General features: G+C 38.1%; 1 protein-coding gene across 12 annotated transcripts in view; it reads left to right on the top strand.

The window, feature by feature from the left end:
• Window positions 1–20264, top strand: part of Anks1b (ankyrin repeat and sterile alpha motif domain containing 1B) — a 1010332-nt gene that overhangs the window by 263591 nt on the left and 726477 nt on the right. For all 12 annotated transcript variants that reach the window (XM_040755084.1, XM_040755082.1, XM_040755081.1 and 9 more), the window contains exon 9: window positions 3548–3688. In XM_040755084.1, coding sequence (XP_040611018.1) covers window positions 3548–3688 — 141 coding nt within the window. The remainder of the gene's footprint in view (window positions 1–3547; window positions 3689–20264) is intronic.

Raw genomic sequence — 20264 nt, 5'->3', positions numbered from 1 at the left:
TCTCTTCCCATATCCACTGCCTTCCCTACGCACCCAACCCAACATCAATACACCAAAAGTAAAAATCCCTGCTGAGTCCCCTTGTGTTACTCACATACTCTTGGGATGTGGACATCCACAGGAGTGTGGTCACCCTACCAGGTACCACACATTTAAAGAAAATGGCTTTCCCAGCGAATGTTAATTGTCAATAGCTCTTTAGTTAGGGGCAGGACTTAATGCCTACCTCCTTGCTCCATGCTTGGATTGGGTCATATGTGGACTTTTGCAGGGTGTGTACTGTCACAGTCATATATGCAACTGCCCTGTCATGTCTGGAAAATGATTTCCTTGTTAATCATTCACTGTCCATGATCCTGAGCCTTAGTAAGGTGGCATGTGCTATAGAAATACCATTTAGAGCTGAACACTCTACAGTGTTTATTCTCTTTATCTTTATAATGTGTGGGTCTCTGTGTCAATCACCATCTGATGAGTTCTGGAAGAGGCACTCATCTACAGGTAAAATAATACGCCATTAGCAGTTAGTTAAATGCTATGTCCGCTTAAAAGGATGGCAGGTTCTTCCCTAGGGACTATAATCTGTCTTGCCATGGGTTCCTAGTTCTGATAATGGTGCCAAGTGTTAGTTCCATCTTGTGGATGAGGCTTAAAACACAACCAGAAAGTGCTTGGTTACTTCCATTCCCTTCATGCCAATTTTGCACCAGTGGGCACATTTATCATGCAGGTTATTATTGTGGTTCATATTGTGATTAATTTTCTTCTCTGGTAATGTGCATCATACCATATAGTACTTATGAAAGCTAGCCACTAGGATTGAAGCCTCCCTTCTCTACCCTGCCCTCCCATCACACACCTCATTTAATCCTGTCTGTTCTGTTATTCAGTTTTCCCCCTTTATCCCACTCTGTCCTAACTCCACTCCCTTAAAAGATCCCCCAGGATCCCTTACTGACCTCTATGGGTGCTTCAAATGAAACACAAAAATCTAAAGTTTCAAAGCCAGTATCTATAAATGAGAGAAGACATGCAACATTTTTTTTCGGGTCTGAATTTTATTTCAGCAGGGTTGAATATTTGCAGCTCTATCCATTTACTTGAAAATTCAATAATTTAATTTTTAGAATCTAAATAATATTCCATTATGTAAACATATTACTGTTACATTATTCATCCATCCATCAATAGGCATCTAGGATGTTTCCATTTCCTGACTATTATAAATAATGCAGCAGTGAACATAGATAAGCAAATGTTTCTCTGGTAGGATATAGAGTCCTTTGGGTATGTGCCCAAGAGTAAAATAGCCAGAACTTGTGGTAGATCTATATCTGGCTTTTTGAGTAATCTCTCCAGTGATTTATGTAGTGGTTCTATCAGTTCACACTCCCACTAATAGTGAATAAGTGTCTTCTTCCCCCACATCTATGCCAGAATTTGTTGTTATTTTTTTAATTTATACATATGTGTTTTAAAAATTCAGTCCACAAGTATTAGGTAATAGACTTTTTCTTTAATTCCTGAAAAGTTTTTTCTATCTCTTCCTTGATCACCTTATCTATATTCTCTTTCTAATGATTATAAAACTCTCATTGCTAAAGTGTTGAGCCTTTAAAAGACCCCTTAGTTTTCTCAATTTCTAATTTCTCTTTTTATTCTGTCTGTTATGAAATTTCATCAGATTTATTTTCTAGTTCCTCCACTGTGGTGTGTGTTTGTACTTATATATGTATGTATATGCATATGTGTTTGTTTTTTATATAAATGCATGTATTTGATGGTATTCTTCATGTTTCATGGATATCTTCTGTCCCTCTGAGGAAAATGTAATTTAAAAAAGTTGGTTTTATTAGAAGCTTTCTTCAAATATATGACAACCTGTGCTTATATGTGACTGAAACATTAAGACATATTTTACTATTGGACAGGTTGGGGGGGTCAACTTTATAGTATTGATAGCAACATCGTCTTTACCATTTCCTTTTATTTGTCATGGATAATCTTTCCCAGGAAGGTTATTAGTCCCTTTTCTGATACTAACCATTCAGGAATGAGGCTAGGCAACCTTTAAAGAAAAGAGGTTTATATTGACTCATTTTCATGGTGTAAGGTTGAGATGCCCTGTCTGGTAATAGTCTTCTTGCTGATAGTGTCCTCAGGCAGAACAAAGCACATGGCGAGAGACAGGCAGTATGTATGTGTCTCCTGTCATTTCTACTGCTCTTCTTGAAAATCCACCAGTGTTCACTCAGAGGACTCCACCCTAATGGCCCTATCTATTCACCTTCCCAAGGCCCCACCTCCTGACTCCATGTCTGGATAGAATTTCAACCTTCTTAATATTTCACAGTGTCTATTGAATTACAACACAAGTTTGGGAGGTGATAAACCATATTCAGACCATGCTAAAGTTAGTGTCTACAGTGATGCATATTCTTGTCCTCGCCCAGTGAAATATAAGCTTAGCTATCATATATTATGAGGCATTTCTGGGAAGCAGTAGGTCATCTATGAGTCTTCATTCACTATAAACAGATAGATGTTAGGTCAGTTTTCTTGCTGAGTAGTTAGGCTTGGGGTAGAGCCCTTCTGACACTGAGTTTATGTCCTGTTTCAGTGCCATTGACTCATAGCTTCACCAGTAGTTAGTCTTTCCAACTAGTCAGCCATACAATCACCTTTCTTTCAAGTTCTCATTTGTTTCATTTGTTAGCTAATCCTCACCTCTTGATTTTGGAGACAAGGTGTTTTGTGCAGCTTTAAAGCCTGTCCTGGAACCTACTCTGTAGACCAGGTTGGCCTCAAACTCACAGAGATCCACCTGCCTCTGTCTCCCAAGCACTGGGGTTAAAGGAGTACACCACCACCTCCCTGTCTCTTACTTGATTCACCTGTCCTTGTCCACATGTGTTCTTGGTACTGTTCATCTGCTTCTGTTTCTCTTGTTACCTTTGTCTCATGATTTATGATTTTTTTTATAAACTTGTTACAGCCACTTTAGTGGGATTTGGGATGCAGCAAGAGTAAGCTGTATATGATAGGTATATAGTCTAGTTGTAATAGTTTAAAGTATTATTTATCCCTGTCATATGTATCATAAATACTTTGTGAGGTTTGCTTTTGGCAGCCTCTTTAAGCATTTCTTACAATAATTCCTATTTGATTAAAATATTTCATATTAACTTACTTGCTACATTTCCCTTTAATTTATGACTAAACTTAAATTCTTGACAAACCATACGATTTTTCTCATTTGTTGCTGTTCACACATTTTCTTGGACCATTATCATGTCCTGTTCCCCATTACAAACTTCACTCGTTTATGTCTTTTTCACTCACTTTCTTCACTTTCAAATTTTTATTGAATTGTGCATAATTTGGCCTACTAAGAACAAAATATAAGATGGCAAGGTCTGATAACTAAGGCTAGATGACAGCTGAATCGCTTAGATACGCAAGTGAGTCAGTTATGTGATTTGATTGATGTTATAAAATATAAATAACATTGATATAATATATTGGTATAATATAAATTTGATTTCAGAGAACTTCATCTACAATAAATTTGTCACCAGGAGAAGTGGAAGAAGAAGAGGACCCAAACACTTGCGGGCCCACGGGACTTTGGGAAGCACTAACTCCTTGTAACGGATGTAGGAACCTTGGCTTTCCCATGCTTGCACAGGTAAAGGTTTGCTTTTATTAAGGTAAAAACAAAACTGTAAGATGGTTGCATATTTATTTGATTTCATTTTCCACTTCAGAAATGTACTTAGCTTTCTCTGTGTGTTAGTGCAGCATATAGTGTATTTACACAATTTTTATGTTTTTTTATTTTGTTTTTGGTACTCAAAGTTTTTCCTACTTGCACATTTTAGTGTTCACAATGAATAAATATGTCATTTAAAAGAAGAATATTTTTGACAAATAGTGAGATGTGATGCAAAGCTATTCTTAGAGGAGGCTATATTAAGTTTGCTTAAAAGCATTGGTAATTATACATAATTTCTTAGCACAATGGAAGCATTATTGAATAATATGAATATATCCCATGTCTCACTGGGAAGTTTTTAAAAACAAGAACATAGCTCTAAAATATGGATTATGCATCTATAAACATTTCACTATTTATTTATCATATTTATATCATATTTATTCTATTATGGGTCCTAATTTTCAGAAATTAAATGAGTTAGGAAATTTGAAGCTGAAATGAAAAAATATTTCTACGTGAGATGAGATAAACTTAATACATATGAAAATAATGTTAAAATAAGGTTATGTGGAAAAATGGATAGAAAAGTAATCTAGGGCAGATAAAAGTCACTTTGTCTAGAAATATGCATCACAAATATAATTTTTATGTTTTGCACTTGTGTCTAGAAACCACCATCTTTTTCATGGTCATGTCACAGAAAGTTTGACCACAGCCTTTTAATTTCTAATTATTGTGGAAAGCTAAATAGGACACTCAAATCATTAATGCTGTGATTATCTCTGGTTACCCAACACTTCATTGATTGCTCTAAGTATCTTCTCTTTATTTTTTAAGTATTGGTGGTAGCTTTTTTCTGATTTACAATTTTTAAATGCTAGATTTTTCTTTGGCTATTTGTCTGTGAAGATCAATTTTGCTTGAATACATCTTAGATGAATAAATTTCTTAGATGGTCTAGATACCAATATTTCACTAGTTAACATTTATCCCCAAACGTTCATAATCTTCAGCTCTTCTGTTGTCTTGGTTTGTGTGTGTGTGTACAAGTATATTGGATAGCTTTTTAATATAAAATTCATTAAACTTTTCGAGGCTATTTTCCTTTAATTTATTGCTTTTAGTATTACTTTTAACTTCAATTACAAATACTACTGTATATTGGATTTTACCTGTTAGTACCTAGTTTTTCTAAACAGTTCTGTGGGCAATAACATAACCCTCTTATTATATTTCATCCTTACATTTTGGATTTACATCCAAAATCTTATTGATTTCTGCTTTGCTAATATGTAAACCACATGACGTAGTATTGATATTATTACACCATGCTATTATATTTAAACTATTACCTGATTTGATTGTTTGCTTTTTAACTTTTATAATTTTGTAATTACTATGACAGGTTTAAAAGTGTTCTCATTTGGTTTTAATTGTTTCAATATTAAATATACAAAATTACTTGTGATACAGTACTTTTTAAACTGGATTTAATCTAGCAAACCAGAAATGGGACTGTTACTATTGCTCTCCTCATGTAAGTTCTTTAGAATGTGTATTGTGTGTCTGATTACGATTTTTCATAGGCTCATCTTTAAATACATATAAATGAGCCACATATATGCTTATAGGCTTTTATTTCAAAAGGCATGTGAAGGAATTTTACAGTTTTACAATTAACATACACAAATATTTTAAATTTCACTTCTCATTAGCATGCGTGGATGCATGTTCCATTGCGCATGTGTGGACATTAAAGGACGACTCTGAGGAGTCAGTTTTCTCTTTCTGTATTTATGTAGATTCCAGGACAGAACTCAGGCTATCAGGCTCGCTCCCATGGCAGGTACCTCACCCACTGAGCCATCTCTCTGGTCCTATATGTAGTTTATATATATAATAACTTGCCATCATCTTTGAGCCACTGTTTTTATTTCGTTAGAGGATTTTCTGAGCATGGGATGTAGCCATCCAGAGACAGCATATTTTAAATATTTTTAAATTATTTATCTTTAACTTATTCAGTATTTCTTAGCTTTTTTTAGAAGAGGCAAGAGGACATGTGTTGTTTCAGAACTTTAAGGAAACTTGTGGCTTACTCTAAGGTCATGATGAGCATCCGGGTTTCTGCTCAGAAGCAGGAAAAAAAGCTTTGTCACCAAAGGGATATAGACTCTGGGAAGACAGAGCCAGGAAGCCAGTGTTTCTGCCCTAGGGAAGCCTTAGAAAGGAAGTGGAGACCGTACAGTGAGTGGTCTTGATGCCATCTACTCGGTGGTTAGCCAGGGCCCACTCTGTAGTCCCTACCTGCAAGAAGCTGACAGTATGATCACTCTCAGCCTTCTCAGGGCATCGTCAGCCTCAAAGGAAATGTACTGAAATGAAACGGCATGCCAACAAACCACTTGAAACAATTTATACTGTAAAAATATTAAGGTGTTTAAAGGCTTTTCATTTTTAAGTGCTTTGCCCAAAGTAACCTATGATTAGATATACTTTCACAGTAATATAACCTTGGAATTTTTTAAATTAGAGTACCCAACCTCCAAGATATTTTTCATATTTAGAATTTATTTTTCATATTTATAGTATATTTGGGGACCATTAAAGTCAGTATGCACATATCAAACTTAATCAAAAGCTATTTTCTTATAGTCTGCTATGCATTCCTTTGTGGTTAGTGCTTTATACATTTTGCATACCCCGATGTGTAAAGACTATATTCAATATATAGAACAACTTGTATTTCATATTATTACTACTTAATTGAATTGAATCTAACTAACACGTGTCAAATATATTTTATGTTTTAAGCATAGCATTCAGCTTGCAAAGCATGAATATTATGGAAAGAAAATAGACTCACTTAGTATCAGTGTTTCCCATACATCTAATCCCCAAATGCTTTTAAGTTCAAGCAATATTTTGACTTGTAAAATGAGAACATAGACCTAATTTCAAGTTTTGGTACAGGTTTTCAATGGTTTAATATTTCAGAATTTAGTTTACTTTTTTCCTTCCTCCAAAACTAAAAATGGAATGAACAGGCTAAATGATGGGCACTTTCAGGTTCTGTGAGTGAATCATACGGTGCTTTATCTTTTCATTGTGACTGGACCAACATCTCTGCAAACAATTTCCCTTAAACTCATGAAGTTTCAGAGTCCTAAACAACATCAGGTAATACAGTTCTTAGGAAATACTGAGATTCAGTTTCACTAGAGGTTTTATATAAAACCAGTAAGATAAGTTGGGTGGTGAATTAGAAGGGAAGCCACAGAAGCCCTTTCTAGGAAATGTGTCCACATCCTGATCTGTTTCTCAACACTGCTACACACAGTGGTTGCTACCCTTCTAACAGTGTGTGCCACATGCTAGACATTTCACAGACATTGTTTCTATTGGGAAATGCTAGAAATTTCCCTAAAGTTATGGTTTCCAAATGACGGCTCACTTGTCCTTGGGCCTTTTCAAATATAATGGATGTGCAGAAGTAGGGGTAGGGTTTGCAGTACTCAAGGCCTTCCAGGACCCTTATATGCTCTCCCCAAGGCACCGTGATTTCATCTCGTAGTCTGTGCAAAGACATCTGGGCCCTTATCGCTTCCTCAAATGTGGGTATTCAGGGTACCCCTGACCAGGGTGCCTGTAAGGCTCCCCTGCTGACTTGAGGATAGTACATATTGTTTTCCGGTGAAACCTTTTATCTGAAGAAGGACACAGTCTATGATTTAAAAAGGGTGGCCAGGAGCAACAGGCATCACTGGAGCTATTTTTATGGATTCTTAGCTGTACAGACTTCACCAGAAGTGGCTTGGTTAGTTCTAAGGTGTTTCTTTGCTTATCTCTTTCCAGCATGGCACTGCCATAGCTGGCCAAGTCCTTGCAGACAGCAGCTGATTTGGCTAGCAGCATGTTTTCAGATAGTGTGAAACTGGGGCAGGTGTGAGCAATGCCTGTAATGCCTACCGTCACCATTCGGGCGTGGTTGTATGTGTGAATCGCTGTTCCTCTTTGCTGGTCTGGTTGAAGGCACTCTTAAACATCAGTGTGTATTTGAAGAGAGCAATTGCTCTCTGTGCTGTTCTGTTGCATTTCTATGCAGAGGAGAAAACATGCTCACTGCAGTGCTGCTCTGGGCTGTTTAATTTGCTAATAGACTGGCTGTTGGGGGCTGTCTTTGATCATGACAACACTTAGGGTCTATGCCACATTTTTCCAAAAAAAATACATACACGGCATCCTCCTTCTCTGGCAAGTGGTGAGTTGGTTGATTTCTGTGGCTATTTTTCGTCTAGGAGTGAGTGAAGATCTACTGGGAACTGTTGAACAAGTGCTCAGGTTGCACACAGTCAGTCCCCTGCATCCAGGCAGTGATCTGTCCAATACTTATGGTGTGGGGATACGCAAGTGTCAGGCCATTGCAGACATGATACCGCCCTGTTGGTAGGTTGTACAAATGTGAGTACTCAAATAGGAGAACCAATGTTGAAGCTTAAAATACTGGCTCCCAATAGCTTTGCACACTGATTCCAAAATTTCAACTGCAAATCATACTCTTTGCCCTCTCGTCTGACACTTTGCATCCATTTCCTCCTAAATGAACTGTACGGATCCTGCTTTTTTCCCCATCAATTGTGACCTGTACTTGTCATACACCCGGTGACTCTGTCACCCAGTGGCCTCTCCGTTGCCTAGGGACATGGTATTTTGCATCCAATCATACAGTTCACTGTGGCTTGCCCTCACTCACCACCTGTCCATAACCTAACAAAGTCACCCCAGTATATCTATCTGGAGGTCTCAATACAAACTGTACTATGGAATAGTCATAAACTAGCATAATAAACAAGATTCATATCCTCAGCAGGAGGTTGGTTAAATGAATTTGGAACACTCCATTATAGAGTATGTATAGCCATAGAAATGATTATGCAGCTCCCTATTTATTGACAACTTTTCTTTAAAAATAAAATAAGAACAAATAGATTTCAAACTAGTAATATAAATATTGTCAAATTCACATAAAACCGCCTGCACTTGTATTTGGATATGCACTTATATTCAGTGGGGTGTTTATCTTGCAATTGTTTGGTTTTTATTTTCATCTTTATAGTTTGTATTTTTGTTAAAATTAGTTCTGGGGAAAATAAAGCTATAATTATTAGCAGTATATTTTCTTCAGTTTCTGTTTTGACTTCCCTCCAAATTAATAATTTTAAAGATTTTATCTAGATACCTGTACCTTGACTGTATAGTGAAAATGGAGTTGAATAACATATCTGTCCTCAACTCTTCACTAAATGTCAGGTTGTTTTTAAAAATTCTGAGGAACCTTGCAAGCTATTGTAGATATTATCAATTAAATAACTGTCATATTTCTATTGACATGGTAGCATTCATGATAGCATACCAGGCATACCAATAACCATGATTATTGAAAGTTTGCTTCTTCAGGTGAACACAAACATATTTTCCCTATGGGAATATATGGTTATTTCTGATCATATTGGTACTTTTCTTCTACTTGGTGAGGGGTTTATTCACATATGAACAATTATCCTTCCTGGGCTTTCCGAAGTCCTTGTATCTGAATTTCCAAATGGAATTCTATGTTGTTTACTTTATAATGAATAAGAACAACAAGACTAATATATATATATTTTTTAATAAATTGACATCTTAAAACATCAGAGTGATTTTTACAGGAATAACTGGAAAATAGCGTTGTGTTGGCTAATTTATATATTTTATATAAAATACTATAGAAATACTGATCCTCTTGAAATAACTTCTATCATGAAAATATTCATCTTAGGGTTTGTGAGAATCCTGAATTAGTTTTCTCATCTGTAGGGAAACAGAGACTCGTCAGTTGTAGACTCTATACATGCACATGTTTTATAAACCAATAATTTGACTGAAGACAATAGATCTTTTTTTCACTTTGCCTGATAACCAACATGTACAGGGCCATGAAAAATGTGTTTCTATTTTTATGAATCTGATTACATTTACCTGAAACTCCTGAATCTGTTAGGAATTTACCCTGCTAGCATTTGTCTCCATGTTTGAGAAACTCAGATGACTGAATAAAAATCTGCTTGAACGTGCTTGAGAGTAAGAATCATTTCATGTAAAGGCAGAGGCTATCTCTCTTGCACTTGGAGCAGATTTTCATGTAACTAGTTATTAGGTAGGCTCAAAATTATGCTCTCCTCTACATTAGAATTCATGTTATTGGGTTAATCATTTAACTTCTTTGAGTTTTATATTTTTTACATCCTTAAAATTGAGATGATCCGTTAGCTATCAGCTCAGAATAGTTACAGTTTTGCCATAGAGGTTTAAATTTTATCCCTCCTGTAATGAAACTATAATATGATAAGACCTTCAGAATAACAATCAAAAGTCAAGGTACTATTCAAGCTATAGCCGTAGAAATTATATAGTTTGGCAATATAATAATATAATCCTATTCTGTTTCTGAACTCCTTTTACTTAAACTTTTAATAGAATCAGTAATTAACAGGTAGAAATGATGGGTAGGGCATAGGTGTAGTACTCAAATTGACTTGATTATATGAGCTAAATATCTTAACATATGCCCACTAATAATAAACATGGCTGTCGTAGAATAGGTTTTTTTTTTACCAAAGATGTCACTTTCCTTCCCTTCACAACATGTACAGTATACCACTTATGTGGCAAAGGTACATGGTTATGTGGCATTTGTAGATGGTAAACTGAAGGATCTTGAATTGAGGTTCAGCACAATCACAGTGGTCTTCATAGAGGAAGGCAGGAAGACTAAAGACAGAGAAGATATGCTGGGAGAAGTCAGAGTGATGCAGTTGTTGCTAAGTAAAGGCAACCTCTGGACACTGGAGAAGCAGAAAGTGGATTATCTAGTAGATCATCTCAAATGAATTAACCCTGCCAACACCTTGAAATCAGTCCAGTGAGAACTGTTGCACTTTTGATTTGGGAACTGTTAAGAGAATACATCAAACATTCTACTGGCTAGGACTTGTAAAGTGATATCATGGAGAAAATCTGTATTTCTTAAAGATTACCTAGATTTTTGCAAGTAGAATGCTTGTAGAAATGTAAATGTTAAAGACTCTACAGGTTAATATCAGAATAAACTGAGGAAAATTTTAGAGGGAACATATCTTATTGAATATATGAATCACCACTGACAGGATGTCGGTAAATGTGCAAATGTTAAAGGTGTTAGTGTAAGTACTCAGAAGTGATGAAAAGTACATCATCAAAATCAGAGGGGAGAGATACTTGGGATGCTGTAGCAGAAAGTATAGGAGGATGGTGCATTACAGGTGACTAGTATGTGATGAACTTGGCTCATTAGCTGGGTAGAATGCTGGATAGTGTTGAAGGTATGACTTGCTTTCTATTCCCTATCCACAGTGAACCTAAGAGATAAGAGATAAACTTTTAACTAAAAATGAACTGGCATTTATGACTAGGATATGCTTAAGCTCTCCAGGCTTGAAAAGATGCTAATATTTAGAGATTTGCTCTCAAAGTAGGATATGGTGGAGAGAGGGTCAAAGGTATATCTAGATAATTTTCTCCTACTGCCTCAGTAAGATTAAAAAAAACAACACTGCAACTTTTAAATCACACAGCTCTTTGAAGAGGTTAAACCTATCATCTGTAGTTCTCCTCAGGTATTTCAACCCAGAGAGGAGACCATCAGAAAATGTGTGCGGTGTATATAGACCTACAAAACTTTTGAGAATTTTGTAATGGCAGAATTACTCGCAGCTAATATCTAAAGGTAGAGATGGAGGACAAAAAGAAATAAAGCATGTGAATTCCCAAACTCCTACAGTCAGGAAATGGGCTTGCAAAGCTTCTCAGGTGTGAACATATGCCAACCTTTATGAAACAGGAAGGGAAGGAGGGTGGAGCTAGGGAGGGTGGAGCTAGGGAGGGTGGGGCTGGGTACTAAAGGAGTCTCCATAGGTTGTCTAATTGGACTTATAAACTGCTTTTGGCCATCAGTCTCCCCCTTAAAGGCCTTCTGTTTCTTCCTCTAAATGGAATACAGATGTATATAATGGTACATTAAAATTTATATTTATGTGTATTTATGTATGTCTGTACAAATGTATGCCGTGTGTGCATTGCCAGCGTAGGCGAGAAGAGGACATCATATCTGGCGTTGGAGTTGCAGGTGGTTGTGATCCATCGTAGGTGTTGGGAACTGGACTCTGTCCTTCAGCAAAGCTCTTTGGGTCTGTGCTATTTAAGTCACATAGGTCATTCTCCCTCAAGTTGCACTGTGGCTCTCTCATTCTTCAGCTGTTGATCATTTGCTGCCCTTTGGAGCCTGGTCTTTCTCTGTAATCAGCTCAGGCTTTGAAGTCTTCCCAAGTGCAGGGCTTACAGGTGTTCAGCACACCTGATTTCTGTTTTCATTTTAAGATGTTGTTTGGTTTCATGAACTACAAAAGCATACTTCCAATTTGAAGAAATGTAAATAACATAGCATAGTGAAAAGAAGTTAGAAAGATCTGGATTTCGACCATAACTTTATAACTCAGTAGGTATGTGCCTTTTTTTTTCAGTCATATAAACTGTCTTTTGCTTTTCAGATATCCTTAAAAGAGAGACTTTATGCTTATTTGAATGATTGATATGAAAGTTAGAGAATGTGTTTAAATCACACATAGTAAACTAAGACCCATAGTAGGGCCTCAACAAATGATAGCTATATTACTGTTATTATTTTGCTCCCCTAGAAGGTGTATATCAATATACCTTTTAAAAAGTCACCCAATCGTTTTCCCGTCTCCAGAAACAAAAGCACATTCTTCAGACTCCCAGCTTTCCCCCGTGTAAGTGGTAGAACCTCAGAGATCAATTGCTTTAAGTCTTAATTTCATCATTTGTAAAATTGGAAGAATACTAGTACTTGCATCCTAGAGGAAAACTGAAGAATAAGTGATATATTCTATGCACTATGTGCTTAACATAGCATCCAGAAGCCTGATAAGGGTTAACTATAGGACACAGAATTGCAGTAGAACATTTCTAGCTGGGATCTGGACAATATTCCTAGCTCACACTCAAGCTGAAAGTGTGATCGCATGATTTCACAGATACCTTTCAGGTGTGTCAACAGTTACCTCCTCAGAAACTGAAACCTACATGAAGGTCACTGTAGAATCATGCTGAATTCTTAGAATCTACCTTCTCAATGGAATGTGTGGTCTCAGTAGTCTTTGCGATGGAAACTTCTTCCAAATGTTGGTGAGCCATGAGCTGCTGCACAGCCACCCATATTAACAGGCCTAACCCAAAGCATTTTCCTTCTGAAAGTCCAAATCTTCCTCGGCCAGAGATGGCTTCATTTGTCTTAACAGCCAATGGACTTTTGACGTGTGTGCTTACCTCTCCTTTGGAAGCTGTTTTGTTTGGCTCGTATTTTTTGGTTAGGGGCTCTCTGTATTTTTAAGGAGCACTCTTGCCTGCATCCCGCTCGGCCTCGTGCCTCACATGCCTTATGCCTTTGGACTGTGTGTGTTGAATCCCAAGGTTGTTCTTCCATGTCACCAAAGGGAGAGAGTGTCTCTGGTTCTCCTCTCACCACTTTCCAGTAATGCATGCATTCAGTTTCTCCAAACCCATTCTCTTACCTGTAAAATGAGAATAATTCCAATGCCGCTGATTTGAGGGGATTAAATAAACTGACAGATATCAAGTCATTTTTGACAGTTTGGGTTTGTTCAGCACAGGAATACTGACTCTTTCTATAGCCCTTGTTATAGCCAGTATTCCTGTGCTATAGTATTTAGTTCCTTTCTTTCTCTTTTTTTGTACTTACTATCCCATTACATAAGTGTAAAAGTCACTGATTACTAAGAACACTAATGCATAACAACCACAAAGTAAAAAATACATAACAGAATGTTACTATGTTGTTTTCTACTGTTGTTGACCAATATTTTAAACATTGTATATACTTTTACATTCACCATGGCAACAAAGTTAAAACTACATTTATGTTAACTCCAAGGAGTCCTGCTTTCCTGTAACATGTTTTCCTGTCAGCCACCTGGGCCGGGCTTGGATCCCACTGCTGTCTCAGCCCACAAATAACACACTGGACTCTATATTAATTATGAAGCTGTTGGCCGTTTTGCTTGGTTTCTTGCTGGTTAGTTCTGACTCAAATATTTAACCCATAATTGTTTATCTAAGTATTTACATGTGGTCTACTCTTACCAGAGGAAAGGTCCGGGTTACTTCTCTTGCATCCTACATAATGACTGCCTGTGCCTCTGTTTCCCAGACTCCTCTTAGACTCCTAGTCCCACCCATCTTGCTTCCCTATTGGCCAACAGTGCTTTATTTATACCAATCAAACATATACACAGAAGGACTTCCCCCATCATTTTCCACTGGTTTTGTGCCCAAGCTAAGATTTTGGTCTTACCAGGCACCAGCATATCAAAATCCAGGTGAAATGAATAATGATCAAGATAAGACTCAGTTAAGAAAAGAGAGTCTCAACTTATGTTATACCTTGCCATTGGCTGGCCTGGAACTTATTGGGAAGCAACCATAACAGGATGGGTGGCATTACCTTTCCACTGATGGCCTCAGAAGGATAATGGCCGCTCTCTGACCCTGTAATACAGGCTGATCAAGACCTTCTCTTCTCCCATTTGTGTCTTCATTTTCTTGCTCTTTGCCCAACTTCATTTTCTCAGGATGGATCTTCACTGGGCCAGAGGAATTCCAGTCCAGAGCCTCATGGCAAGGAGTCCTACTGATTGGAAATCCTTTTTTTTCTTTTATTTAATTAACACTTTTCACTTATTTTACATACTGGCAGCAGTTTCCCTCCCTCCTCTCCTCCTGGTCCTCCTCCTATCACCTACACCCCTCCCCATCCACTCCTCTTCCTCCTTCTCCATTCAGAGAGGGGCAGGCCTCTCAAAGGACTTGAGCAAAGCATGGCCCATCAAGTTGAGGCAGATCTGAGCTCCTCCTCCTGCATCAAGACTGCGCAAGATAATCCAGCATGGGCAACAGGTTCCCAAAAGCCAGTCAAGCACCAGGGACAGGTCCTGATCTCCATGCTAGGAGCCTGACAAACAGAACAAGACACACAACATGAAGACTGCCCAGGTCGGTCCCATGCAGGTAGTACTCTGTTCTGTAAATGTACAGCATTTTCTTTATCTATTCTTGGGTTGAGGGGCATCTAGGTTGCTTCCAGGTTCTGACTATTAAGAATAATGCTGCTATGAACATAGATAGTCCTTGTGGGATGATTGAGCATCCTTTGGGTATATGCCCAAAATTGGTATAGCTGGGTTTTGAGGTAGAGTGAGTCCCAATTTCCTGAGAAACCACCACATTGATTTCCAAAGTGGCTATATAAGTCTGCATCCCCACCAGCAGTAGAAGAGTGTTCCTCTTACTCTATATCCTCTCCAGCATAAACTCAAGTCCAAGTGGCTCGAAGACTTTAGCATAATCCAGTTATGCCGAACCTGGTAAAAGAGAAAGTGGGAAGAAACCTTGAATGCATTGGGACAGCAGACAGCTTCCTGAACAGAAAGCCAGTAGCACAGACACTGAGAACAACAATTAATGAATGGGACCTCCTGAAACTGAGAAGCTTCTGTAAGGCAAAGGACACAGTAAATAAAAGCAAATAGTATCCTATGGAATTGGAAAAGATCTTTACCAGCTCCACATCTGGCAGAGGACTGATCTCCAAAATATGTAAAGAACTCAAGAAACTAAACATGTAAATATCAAAATAATCCAGTTTGAAAATGGGGTATAGATCTAAACAGAGAATTCTCCACAGAAGAATCTCAAATGGCTGAAATACACTCAAAGAACTGTATACACTTGAAGAATTCAGCATCCTTAGGCGCCAGGAAAATGAAAATCAAAAGGACTCTGAGATACCATATTGCACCTGTCAGAATGGCTAAGATATAAAAAACACTGATGACTTATTGAGAATTCTATTAGAAAATTCTATTATTGCTCCTCACTAAGTTTGAGGTGAGAAATAGGCATGGTCATAAGAGGATGGCACCCAGCTATTAAGAGGGAATAAGTGAGAGAAAAAGGGAAGAACGGGTAAGAATAATGAAAGTAAGTGGTAAGGTAGAGAAAAATACAATGAGTGTAGACTGCATTTGGAATTCTTGGCTACAAGTGATATATCGATTTTTCAAACTTGTAGTCATGATGGGAATACAAGGCGGGAACTTGAGCAATTTGTCATTGTCACTTGGATGTGGAAAGAAAATTACAAAACCTTACATGTCTTTGATGTGCCATTTTTCATTGCAACAGGTGGACAGATCGCTGCCTAAAATATGCTGCAAAAGGTTTTTAGGAATGGATTGTTTTTTGATAATTAAGTTTGTAATTTATTCATTACTTGTTTTGTGTTTTAGTAACACGCTGTAGCTAAAGAATCCCCAAGACTTATTTCATTCTGAATTTAGCTCCCCCACCTCAAGTCAGATCATTTTATGTTGGTTACTGTGCAAGGAAATATATCACCATATAGTCATTATAACAAGGCAATTAAGTACCTTCTACAAAGAATTTAAATATACTTCAGTTGTAATGATAGAAGCTCCAGTTTCAACCATTCCTCTTAGGGTTGAGTAAGAAGTTGCCTGCCATGTCATAGAATAGATCATAGAGCCAAGTGTCTACTTCCCACAAGAAGATTTTTTGGATGAATGTCCTAGGACTTAGCCACCATGGGAGTAACATTTTCAGGGTTCTATTATTTAACACTAGTAGTCTTTTGCCTTTCTTGTACTCATCAGGCTCAATTCCTATCTCATCTTTTACTCTCCACTGTCAGTGATGAGCAAGATCCCTACATGCCAGTGGTTTTTAACCTTCCTAATGCTGCTACCCTTTAATACAGTCCCTCATGTTGTGGTGACTCCCAACCTTAAAATTATTTTCATTGCTACTTCATAACTGTAATCTAGCTACAAATCATAATGTAAAATCTGTGTTTTCCAGTGGTCTTTGGTGATCCCTGTGAAAAGGTAATTTGATCTCAAAGGAGTTGTGGCCCACCCACAGGTTGAGAAACATTGATATATGCTCATCTTTGTGAACATGTTCCTCTTATACTAGCTTTCTTTAAAACATCTATGTACTTCTGTATGTTAATTTACATTGGCTACACTGTTACCACTGACATGGTATGAAAGGGAAAAAAATTATGTCTTTGGTGATTTGTACTGTCCTAAGAAAATAAGGTAGTAGCCAATACCTGAAGTGAACCTCTCACCTACACATGTATATGCAGGTGCACATGCAACATCTCATACACACATGCATCAATAACAACAGTAAAAGACACCCCCCACACTTTCACTTTGCTAGTTCTGAAGCAGCTGGGTGTGTTGCAACCAGCTTATGATGGAAAGAGGAAAGACAAGCAATGGAAGACGCATGATGAGAACTATGAATGTGGTTCCTGTAGAGTGCCTTTTAGTTTGATATACAGAGCAGAGAGATTCAATAGAGGAGTGATGTCATAGACATGCTATCTGCAAAAGAAGAGAGTTTTTTATATTTAAATTAGAAACAAGCTTGTTTCACATGTCAGTCCCAGCTCTCTCTCCCTCCCCTCCTCACCTGTCCCCCACCAGCCCGACAGAACCCCACTCAATCCCTCCCTACTCTGTTCCCCAGGGAGGGTAAGGCCCTCCATGAGGGATCTCCAGAGTCTGTCATTTCATTCAGGGCAGGGCCTAGGTCCTACCCCAAGTGTCCAGGTTGAGAGAGCATCCCATATTGTGAGATGGGATATATACTGATCTACCTCCCAAAGCCCCATAGATTGCCTAGGCCTTCTCACTGACACCCACATTCAGGGGGTCTGGATCAGGCCCATGATGACCTCTCAGCCATCAGTCTGGGGTCCAAGATCTCCCACTTGTTCAGGTCAGCTTTTTCTCTGGGTTTCACCAGCCCAGCCTTGAATCCTTTGCTCATCCCTCATCCCTCTCTGTCACTGGGTTCCAGGAGTTAAGTTCAGTGTTTAGCTGTGGGTGTCTGCCTCTGCTTCCTCTGTCACTGGATGGAGGTTCTACGATGGCATATAAGACAGTCATCAAACTCATTAATAGGGAGGGGCATTTAAGGTGGTCTCTTCATGATTGCTTAGTTGGCCAGTTGGTGTCATCCTTGTAGATCTCTGGAGATCTCACTAGTGCCAGATCTCCCCTCAAACCTAAAATGACTCCCTCTATTATGGTAACTTTCATCCTGCTCTCCTTTATTCTTCCCCTGACTCAACCTTCCTGCTCCCCCATGTTCTCCTCTCCCCTCCTCTTCTTCCCCCAAAAGAGAGTGTTTTAAAAGACTGAAAACATCTACAGGTGAATTATACTTGGTGAGAAGGTAGTGGGTACTCTTCACTGAGAATGTCTTTCCTGGTACCCAGAAAATTATTATGAAGGCAAGTCTCCAATGTGGGAGCAGTTAACTTTGGCAGTCAGGCCACAGAGAAATTCCTTCTATTCCATTCTATACCATGGACTGTTGTGGAATATTATTTTAAGATGTTTCCCATTTGTTTATGGTGTGGAATATTTGTTTAATGATGTGAAGATGTGTTTCATTCTTTTATGCTGTATTTGTTTAACTCTGTGAGGCTGTGTAACTGTGCCTGCCTAAAACACCTGATGGGTCTCAAAAAGAGCTAAATGGCCAATAACAAAACAGGAGAATGGATAGTTGGGGTTGTCAGGCAGAGAGAATATATAGAAGGAGAAATCTGGGGGAGATGATCAAGAAGCAAGAAAAGAAGGGGCCAGCCACTCAGTTACACAGTCAGACATGTAGTAAGAAGTAAAGAAAAGATATGCAGAAATAGAGAAAAGTAAGTGCCCAGAGGCAAAAGTTAAGAAAAACTGTCTAGAAACAAACCAAGCCAAGGCTAGGCATTTATAAGTAATAATAAGCTTCCTCCGTGTGATTTATTAGGTATCTGGGTGTTGGGCCACCCAAAGAGCCAGAATAAAGAGTAAAAAGATTAAAAATGACCACCACAGTAGCCACTTACTAAACAGAGAATGCATCCTTACTGTGTTTCCACCTGTGTTATCTGACATCTGGTTGGTTATTACCCGAAGGCTTTCTTTGCCTTCCACAGGTCCTGCTGTGGGTGAGCTAGATTCCCGACATCTCTCTAGGACCTGCTTTGTCACCCACAGAGGCTTAATTGACACCAGAGCAGAGCAATAGATATTACCCATCTTTTAGTACTGACATACTGAAAGAGAGAAGAATTGCCTAACTTTTCAGACAAAACCTATTTTTTTCTAAATATATTAGAGAGTGAGGATGTATTAAAGAAAGTACTCATGTGTCATACAAATAGATATAGTAAAAAGCTACCATTGATCTAATCTTAAAAATTAAAGTTCTAACCTCATATTGATGTGAGGTAATAGAACCAAGAGCATGGCTTCATGTCTGGCTTGTGTTCAGCGCTAAAGCTATCTCTGAGGCTGCACTTGTTTCTTACCAGCTGAGTGACCTTGGACAAATTCCTTCAACTCTGTGACTCAGTTTCAGTAGCTTCATGAAATTGTTAAGGATATAAAATGAGAGAAAATATGGGACGGGCTTAGAACTGTGCACAGTACATGGTGGAGTCTGTGTGGGGGTGTGGGTGAGTAGGGGGTGTTGTTACTGAAGAAGCCATAGGCTAATTTTCTATCATTGAATAAAACAAAAAGAAAGCTATGCCAATCAAAGTACATCATACCTTCACTTAAGTGACAGCTATCAATTCAATATAAGAACTTGGCTCATTTACTCCTCATTTTTGTTTTATTCAAATTCATACATTTTATGAATTTATTTTGTGCTAAAGAAAAGTTGTTCAGAACATACTCCCAAAGTTCAACTAAATACTGCTGGCATTTTTTAATTGACAGTTTTTCTCTAATCATTTTCTATAAGCCTCTTGAGTGCTAAATCATGAACACTATAGTATGCACTTGTCACTGATGTACAGTTAGTATAGATATTCAGAAATTTTAAATGAGAGCTTCTCATGTATGAAAATTTAAGGAATAATGGTTTGGTCTGAAAATCAAAAATCAGTCCCTCATTAGTCTTGCTTTAAATAGTAAGTTCCTGTGACATATCTTAGTTTTATTCCACCACCCCTGCAGTCACAGCATTCTTCCTTAGGAATTCATTCTACTCACCTGATACCTCCTTGAGGATTCTGTCTCCAATGTCTTCACAAACTCACTGTTACTTCTTATACAGGTTTTTAAAATAATCTGATGTATACAGTTTTAAATGAGGTGGGAGAGTCCAAAGCCTAGCCCCAGCTGGCTTGAGAACCCCAGCACCTGCTGTCTTGCTTACCATAGATGCTCCCAGTAGACCCAGTGATTTTAATGGTATGATCATGGGGGGGGTGTTTGGTAGGTAATCTCAACATGTTAAAAAAGTGCATTAAGGGGCTTGAGAGATGGCTAGTGGT

This window comes from Mesocricetus auratus, unplaced genomic scaffold (assembly GCF_017639785.1).
Source record: "Mesocricetus auratus isolate SY011 unplaced genomic scaffold, BCM_Maur_2.0 Super-Scaffold_100011, whole genome shotgun sequence".
In the NCBI taxonomy this organism is placed as follows: Eukaryota; Metazoa; Chordata; class Mammalia; order Rodentia; family Cricetidae; genus Mesocricetus; species Mesocricetus auratus.
Note: the sequence above shows the minus strand (reverse complement) of the source record. Positions and strands in the feature narration are given on the sequence as shown.